The 13751-nt window shown below is 31.5% G+C and overlaps 1 protein-coding gene across 1 annotated transcript; it reads right to left on the minus strand.

The window, feature by feature from the left end:
• Positions 1 to 694: 694 nt before the first annotated feature.
• Positions 695 to 12726, minus strand: LOC110994321. Its single transcript, XM_022260886.2, has 10 exons — positions 11940 to 12726; positions 11606 to 11796; positions 10815 to 11057; positions 10197 to 10448; positions 8417 to 8586; positions 3500 to 4179; positions 2852 to 3051; positions 2411 to 2650; positions 1769 to 2020; positions 695 to 1256 (listed from the first exon to the last, which is right to left on the minus strand). The coding sequence occupies exons 1-10, from the start codon at positions 12617 to 12619 to the stop codon at positions 1078 to 1080; spliced, it is 3087 nt and encodes a 1028-aa protein (XP_022116578.2). The 5' UTR covers positions 12620 to 12726; the 3' UTR covers positions 695 to 1077.
• Between the last annotated feature and the right edge of the window lie 1025 nt (positions 12727 to 13751).

The following is a 13751-nucleotide window of genomic DNA, read 5'->3' on the forward strand; positions in this document are numbered from 1 at the left end:
TTATTTAATGGTACACCTCTACAATGTTTTTCAGTATTGATATGACAATAGAACAGACTTATAAATTATAAATAGATTTTAACACTTAACTGAGAAAAAAAATCATCGCCAATTCTTTGGATTTCGAAGCTTAACGTCACTCTCCTAGCTGACTTGAACTTTACAATCGCAAACTAAATTAATATATTTTATAAAACGTACTATAATTCAATGAAGAACTACTGTTAATAACATTCCCTCATCAAGTCCTAATCAATATTAGTCTTTCCAATTTATAAAAGGTTATATTAAGTCACTATCATGATTGTTTACACAATTAAATGAAGTACGCGTGCGTTTTGTTTCATGGTTAACCAGTAAATTGCCAAATAATAGCCTTGATTTATTAAAGTTATTTATACAAGACCAACAATCTCTTGCCAAACACAGTTGTTGAGCTACGGGCTTAACTTATTTAAATATTAAATTTAAGTAACTGATTCTGAACCGTTCAAAATTAATTTAAAACCTAGTCTTTAATTTTAAAAGACTTATTAAATAAATATTATTGTCTTAAGACTTTTATAAGGTATTGCATATAATTCCAATGGAAAATATTTATTATAATCCCTAAGAAAATGAACCTTGAAAATGAATGATAAAATATTTGCAGGTGTTACTGTTATACTAAATTTAGTAATCAAATAAAACACAATTTAATAAATAATATTTAATGATAAAAATACTCCAGACCTTTATAGTAACTACAAGACCATACTGCAAAACTTTTGTTATATTTGGTAGCATGCCGAAAAAGCGAAATGTAGAAAAACGTTTCCATTCTAATCCTTATTCTATACGTTAATCCTACTATTCAATAGCATATATTTTAGTGAACAAGATTTTTGATAATTTACCAAACCAAACATCATGCTAACTAAAATACACAACTCCCTTATCCATATAAACTAAACCAATCTTATTGCTCTATCAAAATCTCTTGTTATCACAGCGCAAACAATTTGCAAGACAGAACGCAATAAAATCGGTGTAGTTTTTGTGAACAGGTTACAAAATTCGTTATTATACTGTATGAGTTCACTTGGACGCGTTTTCGAGAGGCTTTAAGTTTATCCATACACCTCCCTCTGCAGCACAAGCCAATGATGTGGGCTTAATTTGAAGTGGCTCATTGGTTTTCTTGTCTAAAGTGAACTCATATTTTGTTAATAATTTCACCAGAGCCATCTTCGATTGAATATACCCTTGACGTAGACCTGTAAAAAATAATATATTCCAGACTTAAGTTATATATTATATGCGTAGTAATAAAGGCAAAGATGATGTGTTAGGGAAGCCGCCATACAACCATCTCGATTTTTTTTTCTTAAAACCATTCAATAATAGAAAAATTTTATCATTGAATTTTCGAGCGTACATTATCCGTACAATAAGTTACGATTAACAGTTACGGTAATTAATATAATTACCAATTAATATAATGGTGTGATTAAGAAGAAAAGGATATTTCTCTACACAAGCACATCAACTTGTTCTGCATTGTTAAACAGAACAATAAACGTGGTTTTTATATGTGCGCAGTTCGCAAAAATAATTTTTTTTATATCCAACCGATAGTGTCTGTTTTCTTTCTTGACGTCATTCAAATATTATGAAGCATATACAGTATACAGTATTTTTATATTATTGTATTTGTATAGTTCTAATAGCGAGGATCATAGAATGATTAATTTTGGATTCGTTGTACGGCCGCTAAAATTATACTTACCTAGACATTTCCGTGGGCCTTCGCCAAATGGCATCCAATGACAAGGATGCATTTTAGCTTTCTTCTCAGGCGCGAATCGCTCCGGGTCGAATCTTTCTGGGTCTTCAAAAATATCAGGGTCCATTTGTATTGACTGAATTGGTATGAATACCAGGGTACCGTTTTCAATTACCAAGTCAGAGTCAGGCAGTTTGTAGTCTTTGTTGCATCTTCGGAACAGTGCGCGCAGTGGTGGATGTATACGCATTGTTTCTGCAATTAATGATTTAGTTAATATATGAAAATTGTAAATCTCAGAGAAAACAATAACTTTTTGGTGTGTTTTTTTATTCTCATCAGTAGCGAGAGCTACAACCCTCAAATTTCTTTGTTTCGTGATTATTTGTTGTTTAAATAGCAAACCCATCTGTGACTGACACATGCCGTCAACTTTTTGGGTCTAAGTCACACCGGTTTCCTCATAATACATACTTATCGTAAATCAGTCATTCTAAATGGTCATATATACAAAAGCCCTTTAGTGTAAAGCCAGAGTTCGAACCGACGACCTCAGAATCGTACGCTTAAACCACTAAAATCATTTTGAGGATAACAGCAATATTTTCTATTACTCAACTATAAGAAAACAACAATTAAAATTACCATCTAGCACCATATTGGTATAAGTCATTTCATTTTGGGCTTCATAAGTGAATTGGCCGTTGTGTTTTGCGAGGATCGTTTGTACTTCCTTTCTGACTCTGTCCTGTATCTCAGGATTACGCGCCATTTCGTAGGCAGCGAACATTCCCGTAGTAGCAGATGTCTCGTAGCCAGCGAACATGTAGAGCATCGTGTTTGCTGCTACGTCAGTAAACGTAAATTGGTTTGATCCATCGCCAACTGGAAGAGTATTCACACTTTACTTAATCCGTTTATACCGATAAAAAAATCGACTTTTTATTGCATTAACTGTTAGTGTAACTATTCAAGAATATATGGACAACATTTATAAGCAAAATTCGCATTATTCCCGATGCTAGGAGTTTGGTTTAGAAATATTGAAGGAGCTTAATAACAATTTGAAGTATTTTCTTAACTAACCTGGTTTTTCGCTTTCGCCTTTCTGTAATTCTATAAGCGTTTGCAGGAAGTCGTTTCTATAATAGTTGTTTTTCTCTCGGAAACTCACAGTGTCTTTGACGAGATCGTAAAAGAAGTTATTAATGGCTGGGTTAGTACGGTTCACACCCATTTTGTTGAAAATATTGGGAGCGAAAAATGATATGGCCCTAATTACTGTCCTAAAAATTAAAATCATGATTAGTAAAATAAATCTTGATAATCCTTTTACAAGTTGTAAATATGGATAAACAAGCATTAGTGTCAGTTACATATAATTGCTATTATAATTACTTAAAAGGTGTTTCGAAACACAGAATTTGTATTTCTTTGCTAATTCATTTTACATTTAATATAGATATGGGGTTTAAAATCAAAATTGTATATTACCCAATAAAAAGTTAGTCACGACCTTATAAAAACGATTCTACAATTAAATTATGACGTACATTTCATAATAATGATAAAATGTAAATATTTCTGCAAAACAACAAGTGTAATTTCATAACTTTACAATGTTTATAAAAAAATCCAAACAAATTATGCATAAATCAGGATACCATTTAGTTTCATAATCAGCTCTACTGATATTACCAAACACAAAGTAAACAATTCAATAGGAGCACTCACCAATATATCGATGTTGGTACAAAATATTCGTTTCCTCGCTGATAGAATTCGGTTTCCTTTTTTAATCCATCATTTTCAACACCAAACCCTACACTACCAACGATTTCCATAGCGTATTTCGCGTAAAATTCTGAGAAGTTAATAGATTTTCCTTCAGCATAGTGTGCGTCACCATATTCAACTGCTTGGGATGCTATTTTGTCTACCAAGGGGAAGAACGACTTCAGCTTTGTCGGCGTGAAAGCTGGTGAAATTTTCGTACGAATCGTTCTCCATTTTGGTCCAGCTATATTAAAAATATGTCCCCCTAGAGGTTCACCAACACTTGCACTTGAGAATATACCATGCGATTGGAAATGGTCAAAATCTTTTATTAGAATGTGCTTCGCTAGATCCGGATCGTGAATACATAGTACTGGTGTATGGAAGGAATAAACTCCGACATACGGCAGGTTTTTATATTGAAAATAAGTGTCACAGAATGGCTGGAAGAATTGCTTCTTTCGCTGGATAACTTCTTTTACATTTCCGAACGGGAACTCCGGCTTAGGACCTTGTACACCTCTTCTGGCCCAGTAGGAAAACCTATATTTGAACCAAACGTATACTAAAAGTAAGCTGACAAACCCCAAGAGAAATATCTCATGGAGTATCGAAGTTAATTGTAATACAGCCATTATTGATTAAATAAACACGCGGTTGAAGTTATAACAAATTCATAACAAAATTATACTTTTCACTTCACACCCGGCTGTTTTGGATGTATTATGATCACTGGTAGTGGAAGGATGAGTGAAGTCTGTACCTAACTGTCTTTTATTTCAAAATTTATATAACCCATGCTACCGGTAATGACATAATTATAATTATTTTTATAGCTTCCTAATAATTTATGCTGCTGTAAGTGTATCGTCGTAAATCTTTTTTGTAATATTTAACTAAATATTACAAAAAAGATTTACGTAACGTACATAATCAACTGATTATGAATTGTCAATTAACGACACGAGCAACAGTCTCTCCAACAGGGTATGACTTTTGCAGGTGTCGCATCTTCATGGGAAGATCTCAGAAGGGAACCAATTCCTGCTAATACGTTGTTATGGTGTTGATAAGTAAAATATTTCCAATATAGTCTTTATATTTAGTATACTTTATCTTTTCAATATCTTAGATGACAACCAACCTATAGCAGGCAGGTTTCCGGAGTGGATATTCGACAATAGACCATATCTTCGTAGTAAGGCAAATCTTAGAAAAAAGCAAAGAATATAATCTCCCAATCTACCTATGCTTTGTTGATTATTCTAAGGCGTTTTACTCTCTGGAACATGAAAAAATATGGCAAGCCTTGCAAAGTCAGGGGATAAACAATAAATATATCAAAATAATCAGGAATATATATAAAAATGGAAAAACTAGAATAAAAATGGATAAATTAGGAGGGATTATAAATATTGAACGGGGAGTGCGACAGGGAGACCCTCTGTCACCTAAACTGTTTTCGGCTGTTCTGGAGGAAATTTTCAAAAAACTAAGTTGGGATAAATACGGACTAATGATAAACGGCGAAAGATTGAACCACTTAAGGTTTGCAGACGACCTAATTCTATTTGCCTCAACACGTGATGAACTGGAGAAGATGGTCACAGACCTTGACACAGAAAGCAGGTATGTCGGTCTGAAAATGAATACCGAGAAAACCAAAGTAATGACGAATTCCAGAAAGGAAAAAATACTGTTAAATAACAATATTATAGAATACGTAGATGAGTACTACGGTATATAACAAAATCTATACTAAGTCAAAGACATGTTTTCTTATTATAATTTCCTTTTCTATACATATAACATAATAAAGATTGTCTGTGCACTAAGAAAGTAAAATGAAATATCGAATTTAAAAAATATAGTAAATATTGTATACTACTGATGCATTTACAATAAGAAACATGAACTGGAAGTTTTTCTGGCCACCAAGACTTCGAACAAAACAACAATAATTATTAAATTTAAATTATTAAATTACTAAATTAATATACAATTACAAACTAAAAATATATCTAATAACTAGCCTTAAAATTTAATTATTAAAAAATATTATTAAAAGGAGTCCCTTTAGGCAAGGTTCCGAAGATACTAGCAGCGTTCCCCCTTTGAATTGCTAGACTAATTCTTTGTGCGAGGTAGCTGCCAGCTCTTCGTTCTCCTGTGATGTCGACTAACCTTTTTGATAATTCCCTAAAAAGCTTTAATCATCTTTAAGCCGGCCTCATGCGTACCCACGGCCAAAAGCCTAGCACGTGCTGAAAGTACTTGTACCTTGGGCAGACAATATCTATGACCGATTCAACAACAAAAGAAATCGACACAAGAATAGCAAAAGCATGGAAGAGCTTTTGGGCGCTTAAAGAAGTCATGAAAAATAAGAAAACAAGCATGGTAATTAAAAGAAAGGTCTTCAATACTTGTGTACTACCTGTACTAACATATGGATCACAAACTTGGGCGCCTACTAAAGTGCAATATACAAAGCTACAGGTGTGTCAAAGAGCGATGAAACGATGTATGATAGGGAAAACAAGAAGAGACAAAATAAAGAATACAGTATTAAGGAAAATAACAAAGGTAACAAGATGTTACAATAACGATCAAGAAGCTAAAGTGGAAATGGGTGGGACACATCGCAAGAGGTACAGAAAAGTGGAGCAAAAAACTGGTGCCCAAGGTACAGCAAACGCAAAAGAGGGAGACAGCAGAGAAGGTGGATTGACCACATTAAAGAAACGGCAGGTGGTACATGGCAGAGAGTGGCACAGTGCAGAGAGGAATGGCGGGATTTGGAGGAGGCCTTTGCCAAAAAAGGGCACACAGATGCACCAGAACTAGATTAAAATGAAAATTTGTTTAAATGTATATAAAATATATAATGTAAAATGTATCTGAATAAAGGCTATTATTATTATTATTATATCTTTTCAATAAAGTGTCGATCACTCTTCAGGTTAGGTTTAATTAGTAAATGTTAAATTCTGTTGCGAAGTATTAGTTTACTTGCATAATTAATGGAGCTAATCCTGAAATAAGCTTTTCTATTGATTCAAGTAGAAACAGGAATATGTTTTTTAGTCTAGTCTAAGCTCTATGTATTAAAAACGTAATAGACAACTATAAAATAATGATAAAATAATGAACATGTATATTATATATACATGTTCATTAAGTTATCAATAATCAATAAACCCTTTTTTTATTTTTGGTTACATATTTACTTGGCTTCAGTAAAGAAGTTTTCCAGACATTTTAAAATATGCAGAATTATAAATATATCTGTGGCGTACAGTGGAAACAAATCATAAGTACATTTTTTTCAGCAGATCACTTATCATCACGAGGAAGTTTAAATTTATGATGTTCATCTATAAAATAATTTTTTTTATTATTAACAGAAACAATAAAATTCAAATTTCGCACTACCGAGATCAAACCTTTTTTAATTTTTTTTTTAATTTGTATAAGGCATATATAACCCCGTATTTTTTGTAGTATATATTGAAATAATATTATTAGAGATTTCTAATTGTCAGGTCGTCCTTTGTAATCCCGTCTGAGCACTTATTCTTACATTAACAATAAAAAACACACATTTAGTTATAGTTAAAGTAAGAATAATGTTGGTAAGCGATATAATTTTAAGAGATGGCCATTTCAGTTTATAATAAATATTAAAATTAATGGTTTGAATCCTATCATGTATAAAAAATAAAACTGCTTCCTTGTTTTTGTATTAATTTCTTATACGTGAAATTCAACGTAGATATAGTTGAACTCCCACCAGTAGAACAAGTGTTCTAAACGTGATCATTGTAAAAAAAATTGCGATTAAAAGGAGTGGCGGAGAGTTATATATATTATATTTCGGTTTTTGACGTTCATGAGTGTACATTGTGTTAAAGTTATGTTTTTTTCTAATATGTATTATAATATAATATGAATAAATGATTTTAAATTTGAATTCATACAAACACAAATTATTTTGATAATCATTCTATAAATAACCTCAAAAATATTAAAATTATATTAACTTAAACACTTGCTACTAACTACTTATGAAATGTTAATTTTATCAAAAAAAATATTGTCTATTATTTAAAATAAAATAAAGTAATTTATTGCAGAAGTTTTCAGACGAGCCTAAAGAAGACTCTTCAAAGTGACGCGTTTTTTTAGTTTTATCAAATGTTTGAAATCTTATACTAATTCTTCTTTGTGCTTTATACTCTTTACGTAAGTTTAACCGAGGTTTGTTTTACGGCATTATACTGCGAGAGTGCATGAGTAATCGAAGTTAATTCTATAACTATGTACAAGATAATAAAGCATTTAGGTGTAAGTCGCTGATTGCAATGCCTAAAGATAACAAACACATAAAACTTATCAAATATTAAAATAAAACATCACTAAACGAATCAACACTTTATTTACTTCCCACTTTTTTACTAACAAAACCGGGTAATAATGATTAACCGGCTTATGGGTAACCACAGAGTTCTCTATGAATAGGTAATAGATATTTTTTTTATGAATACTAAAAAGACATTGTTTTTTCTAACATTATACTATGATATAACATTGAAAAACGATAATATCTATGAATTCCGATGTTTGTCTATCTCTATAAGTAATCGTTATAGTAATTTGTATAAAAATACCATTTGTACTTTTTATGAGGGTAAGATAATATATATTCGACTTAGAGAAATCACAAGTACTTAATTTTTAATATCTGTTAATATCGCGGCACCCTAACCACTGGTTTCAAGCTTTATTATACTAAAATTTATTAAATGCAAAACAAATATAACAGTCCCATGTAATTAAATTAGTTTTATATAAATACTACACTTTGGCTATTTAACAGTTTTCTATTTTTCTTAATTTAATCCAAATGTCTCCTTCGGCTGCTGTAGACATGGATGATACTTTAACTTCTATAGGCGTTTTAGTTCTCTTGTCTAAACACAATTCATAGTTAGTCAATAGCTTTATTAGACCAACCTTAGATTGAATGTACCCTTGGCGTAATCCTGTAAGAAATTTTTTATTATAAGTTTTTCTTTCATTTAATTTTGCAACTACTTACTAAGAAAAATTAAAAACATTGTTATACCTAATCATAGTATATAATCATTGTATTAAAAACTTAGCGATTGAAAAGAGTGGCGGAAAGTTTCTAGCCAGTTCTTCATACCCACTCTACGCCCTTGACTTGCGAACTGGTTGTAAATGTAAATTTACAATTAATTTAATTTGTTTTTTTGACGCTCCTAAGTGTACATGTTTATCTATATATTAATATATAATATATAAATCTATATAAATATATTTTTGAGTTTGAGTTTAGACGTTCATAGATAATAAATACATAAATGTAGTAGTTTTTTTCAACAGATTCCTACAAGGATTTTTTGCACGCAATTGTCAATATTCTATGGCATCTTCATATCTTATCTGTGATCGCGTCAGCTTACGATATGTTCAGATACATTTTTATAAGGTTCAAACCCAACATAAGAGATCATATCTACACTAATATTATAAAGAGGAAAACTTTCTTTGTTTGATTGTAATGAATAGGCTCATAAACTACTGGACCGATTTCAAAAATTCACCATTTGAAAGCTACATTATCCGCGAGTAATATAGGCTATATTTAATTTTGAACAAAAATAGGGTTCTGTAAGTTATTAGGGTTTTTCGGACACAAGGTGTAAAAAATCAACCAAAAAAGTTACTTATTTTGCGTACCCTGCCTAAACTATTAAAGATAGAACCATAAAATGTTCTAAGTAATTGTAGATCTTATAAATATCTACAAAAAAGTCCGCGACACACTATACCTATCTATGTCGAGTGAGGCACAATAACCATAAATGATATATCTATACTATAATATTATAAAGAGGAAAGGTTTGATTTTTTGTTTGTTTGTTTGTTTGTATGAATTGAATAGGCTCCGAAACTACTTGGCAGATTTGAAAAATTCTTTCACTGTTGGAAAGCTACATCATTCCTGAGTGACATAGGCTATATTTCATTTTCAAAAAAAATAGGCATCCTTACTAAAATTACGATAACATTAACATTTGTTTATTATTTGATACAATTCTAACAGATGGCGCTGAGTTAAAGGTAGTTTAGTTGACACGGACGTGTCGTGGTACCAACGTTTCACATAAGTTCTCCTACGGTTTCCCTTGATTAATTTACTACTATGTAATATAACAAAAACCTTAGCCACAGCAACGCTTGGCCGAATCTGCTAGTATTATATATATGGCAAAACGACGTTTGCCAGTTCAGCTAGTAGTTGATAAAACTGGACGTAACTTGGTATGAAAAATATGATTTTGCGCAAAACACACTATTTTTACATATGAATATTCTTATTTTACTATTTACGAACATAAGAATATAGGCGTTAATTTTTATCATGATTTCTTGAAATATTTCTAGGTCAATAGTCACTACGAGGTACGTAAAGCCAGCGATATAACTAAATGCTATATATTTGAGAGGTCACAAGGTCACAAGTTGATATTTTATGATAGGGTCAGCCGGTTTTATTCTGTATAGTTTATATTGTACTACCAAATGTCTGCCTTTGATACAACTAAAATAATAGTAGTCTAGTTACCCAAGCATTTGCGAGGGCCTTCTCCAAAAGGCATCCAATGGCATGGATGCATTTTAGCTTTTCTTTCAGGAGTAAATCGCTCTGGGTTAAATCTCTCCGGATCCTCAAAAATATCTGGGTCCATGTGAATCGCCTGTATTGGAATGAACACTAGAGTCCCGTTTTCTATAACTAAATCGCTGTCGGGCATCTTGAAATCTTTGTTGCATCTTCGGAACAATGCACGTAATGGCGGATACTTTCGCAATGTTTCTGAAATATTAAGAACAGGTACTTAAATATGTTAATTGTTACGAGAGTACGTTCTTCTGATTTCTCTAATTTGTATTTTACATAACCGTTGTCACTACAACTTTACTACTACCTTTCAGGTGTTATAATTTCTAATGAGACTGAAAACAAAATCCTTGTGTATCCATTTATTTATTAGTAAATTTATCTCTCTATTGATCAGTTATTTTTATGTTAGGTGTACACCGGGAGAGCTCGTTATAAGTAATTCAACATAAATCTAAATAAAACTAATACTTTATTACGTTTCCCCAGTCTTATACGCCTCAAAACTATTGTTATATCATAAATTGTAAATAGAACAGTGCTTAAAAACAATTAACTTACCGTCAATAACCATATTCATATAAGTAAGGTCATTTTGCGCTTCAAATGTAATTTCTCCGTTGTGTTTCGCGAGGACACACTTTATTTCTTCCCTGACTTTGGTCTGGATTTCGGGATTACGCGCCAATTCGTAGGCCATAAACATTCCCGTTGTCGCTGATGTGTCGTAGCCGGCGAACATGTACAACATCGCGTTTGCCGCGACGTCAGTAAGCGTAAACTTATATTCCTTACTGTCACTTCCTGTAACATCACGTTAATGATTAATTAGTTTTTCTCGCAAAAAAGTTAAAACCTTATTAGGAGTGAATAGTTTTATACTACAATTATCTTAATATATATAAATTACGTTTGTCCGCTATGGACTCCCAAACTACCGAACCGATATCAATAATTTTCACACCGTGTGCAATTTGATCTAAGCTATATTTATAGCCGCAATATTATTTTATTGCAAATATTTGGTTATTTTTTGATACAATTTTAAAGATGGCGCTGTATTAAAAGTACCAAACGTTTCACATTAGCTTTCTTTCTTTCACATAGGTTCTCCTACCGTTTCCCTTCAATAGTTTACTACTATGTAATTAAAGTTTGAATCACTGTCTAATAATGAAACGTTCACACAGATTACGACAAGAATCCGTTAATAAATAAAGCCTTATTTCTCAGAATATTGGGTGTGTTCGGAATTCAAAAAAATTGTAAAAATGTGTATGGTCAATTTTTGCAGCTAATTTTTTAATAAATTGTTTATGTACTCCAATTTAAAAATAGTACAAATTACAAACCTTTTTCGCTCTTTTGTAAATCAATAAGGGCTTGTATGAAATCATTGCGGCTGTACTTATTATTCTCCCGAAAATTAACTGTATCTCTCACAAGATCGTAAAAGAACTGATTGATTTCTGGATTGGTTCTGCTAAGCTGTAGTTTTTCCAAAATTCCAGGTGTAAAATAGGAAATAGCTCGTGTTAGTGTCCTAAAATAATATACAATATTAACGCTGTAAATTAATAAAATAATTCTTAAAAGCAAATTTATCGAAGTTAACAATCCAATCCAAACAATTATATCCAGACTATTTAGTGATTATAGTTATAGCGATAATACTTTTTTACTTACCAATATATTGAGCTCGGCTGAAAATATTCATGTCCAAATTTAAAAAACTCAGTTTCTTTTTTGAATCCATCGTTTTCAATTCCAAAACCGATACTGCCTATGATTTCCATAGCGTACTTTGCATAAAACTCTGAGAAATTTAACGGTAATCCTTTTTCATATATCACATCACTGTACTCCAATGCCTCTGCTGCTACTTTGTTGATTAATGGGAAAAACGTCTTCAATTTACCCGTCGTAAACATCGGAGACAGCTTCGCTCGCAGCGTTTTCCATTGTGATCCATATAGATTAAACAAATGTCCTCCTAACGGGTCTCCATCGTTTGGCTTAGGGGACATTCCATGAGACAGAAAACTATCAAAGTCTTTCACAAGAATTTGCTTCGCTAAATCGGGGTCATTGATGCTGAGAACTGGCACATTAAACGAATAAAGGCCCACGTACGGCAACTTCTTATATTCAAAATAGGCATCATAAAACGGTTGAAAGAACTGTTTATTTCTTCTGATAACTCCATTGAAATTTCCGAAAGGAAACGAGGGCTTTGGTCCAGCGACCCTTTTTCTCGTCCAGTACGTATACTTATATTTGAACCACACATAAATTAAAAGTAAACCAACGAATCCCACTACGAATAATTCGTGAATAAATGAAAACGCGATCTGTAAAACAGCCATTTTGGTATGAGCACTCACGTTTTATAGTGGAATTACAACAGAAATGTTGTTTTAAATCCAAACGCCAAGGTTTCGTGTTTGCGCCCACTGCAATTCAAAAGTTATAAATACATTCGCATAATTCGTTACTTTTATATTTATTTAGCTTAGGTGATTATTTGAGTTCTAGGTAATTAATTTTAACCACCTCAGAATATATTCGCAAACACAGACTATAATTAAGATTATTGCAAAAGCATTTTTTGTTTTATGATTTTTTTTGGTATTAATTCCGTTCGCTTCGCTTATTTTAATATTAAGTTATTAACAGAAAATATTGATTGTCTTCAATTAAGTATTTATTTCAGAGTAATTCTATCTGTACGACAAAAAACACGTGAAAACAAAATATATATTAAGAATATTAATCCCCTAATTTTAACATATAATAAATATATTTATCCTTCACGTTGATGAGCCAGAACATTATTTCTAAATATAAATACACTCCTTAAAACTCAGCAGTTTTCGCTAAAACTTATAAAATTGATTATTACACATATCTAAAGCAATACTTGGGCAATAACTTGATGATTTCAAACAATTCTATTTTCCACAGTAAATTGTTACGTAATAAGTAATATTTATAATTTTTTTTTACTTAGTAACAGTAGCATTAAAACAGTCAGATAGAATAAATAATTTAGGAGGCAAAGAGCGGCCTTATCGCTAACAATCGATCTCTTCCAGGCAACTCGAGTAATGAAAATATAAAAAATAACATCGAATTTAACTTAATTATAAATACACAAAAATAATTTACAAATTTTATTTAATACAGATCTAAAATAAAATTAATCTCAAGGTTCATTAATTTTGGTAATTAAATGTATATTTCTTACATATTTTCTTATTATAAGGAAATGTTAAATTAAACTTCTTTTAAAGATGATTTAATTTTGTATTCAAAATTTCAATATAAAATTTTCCTATATATAAACATATACATCACGTTTAATCGCGTTCAAAAGGCACACAAAAGTATTGAATTATATTATTTCTTATTTTTACTGGCTTATTGTACTAAACAGGCTATTTTTGGTCGGTTCCGAGTCTATTATAGTCAAGCAACAAGATTCTTATACTTCCGAAT

Source organism: Pieris rapae, chromosome 11 (genome assembly GCF_905147795.1).
Source record: "Pieris rapae chromosome 11, ilPieRapa1.1, whole genome shotgun sequence".
In the NCBI taxonomy this organism is placed as follows: domain Eukaryota; kingdom Metazoa; phylum Arthropoda; class Insecta; order Lepidoptera; family Pieridae; genus Pieris; species Pieris rapae.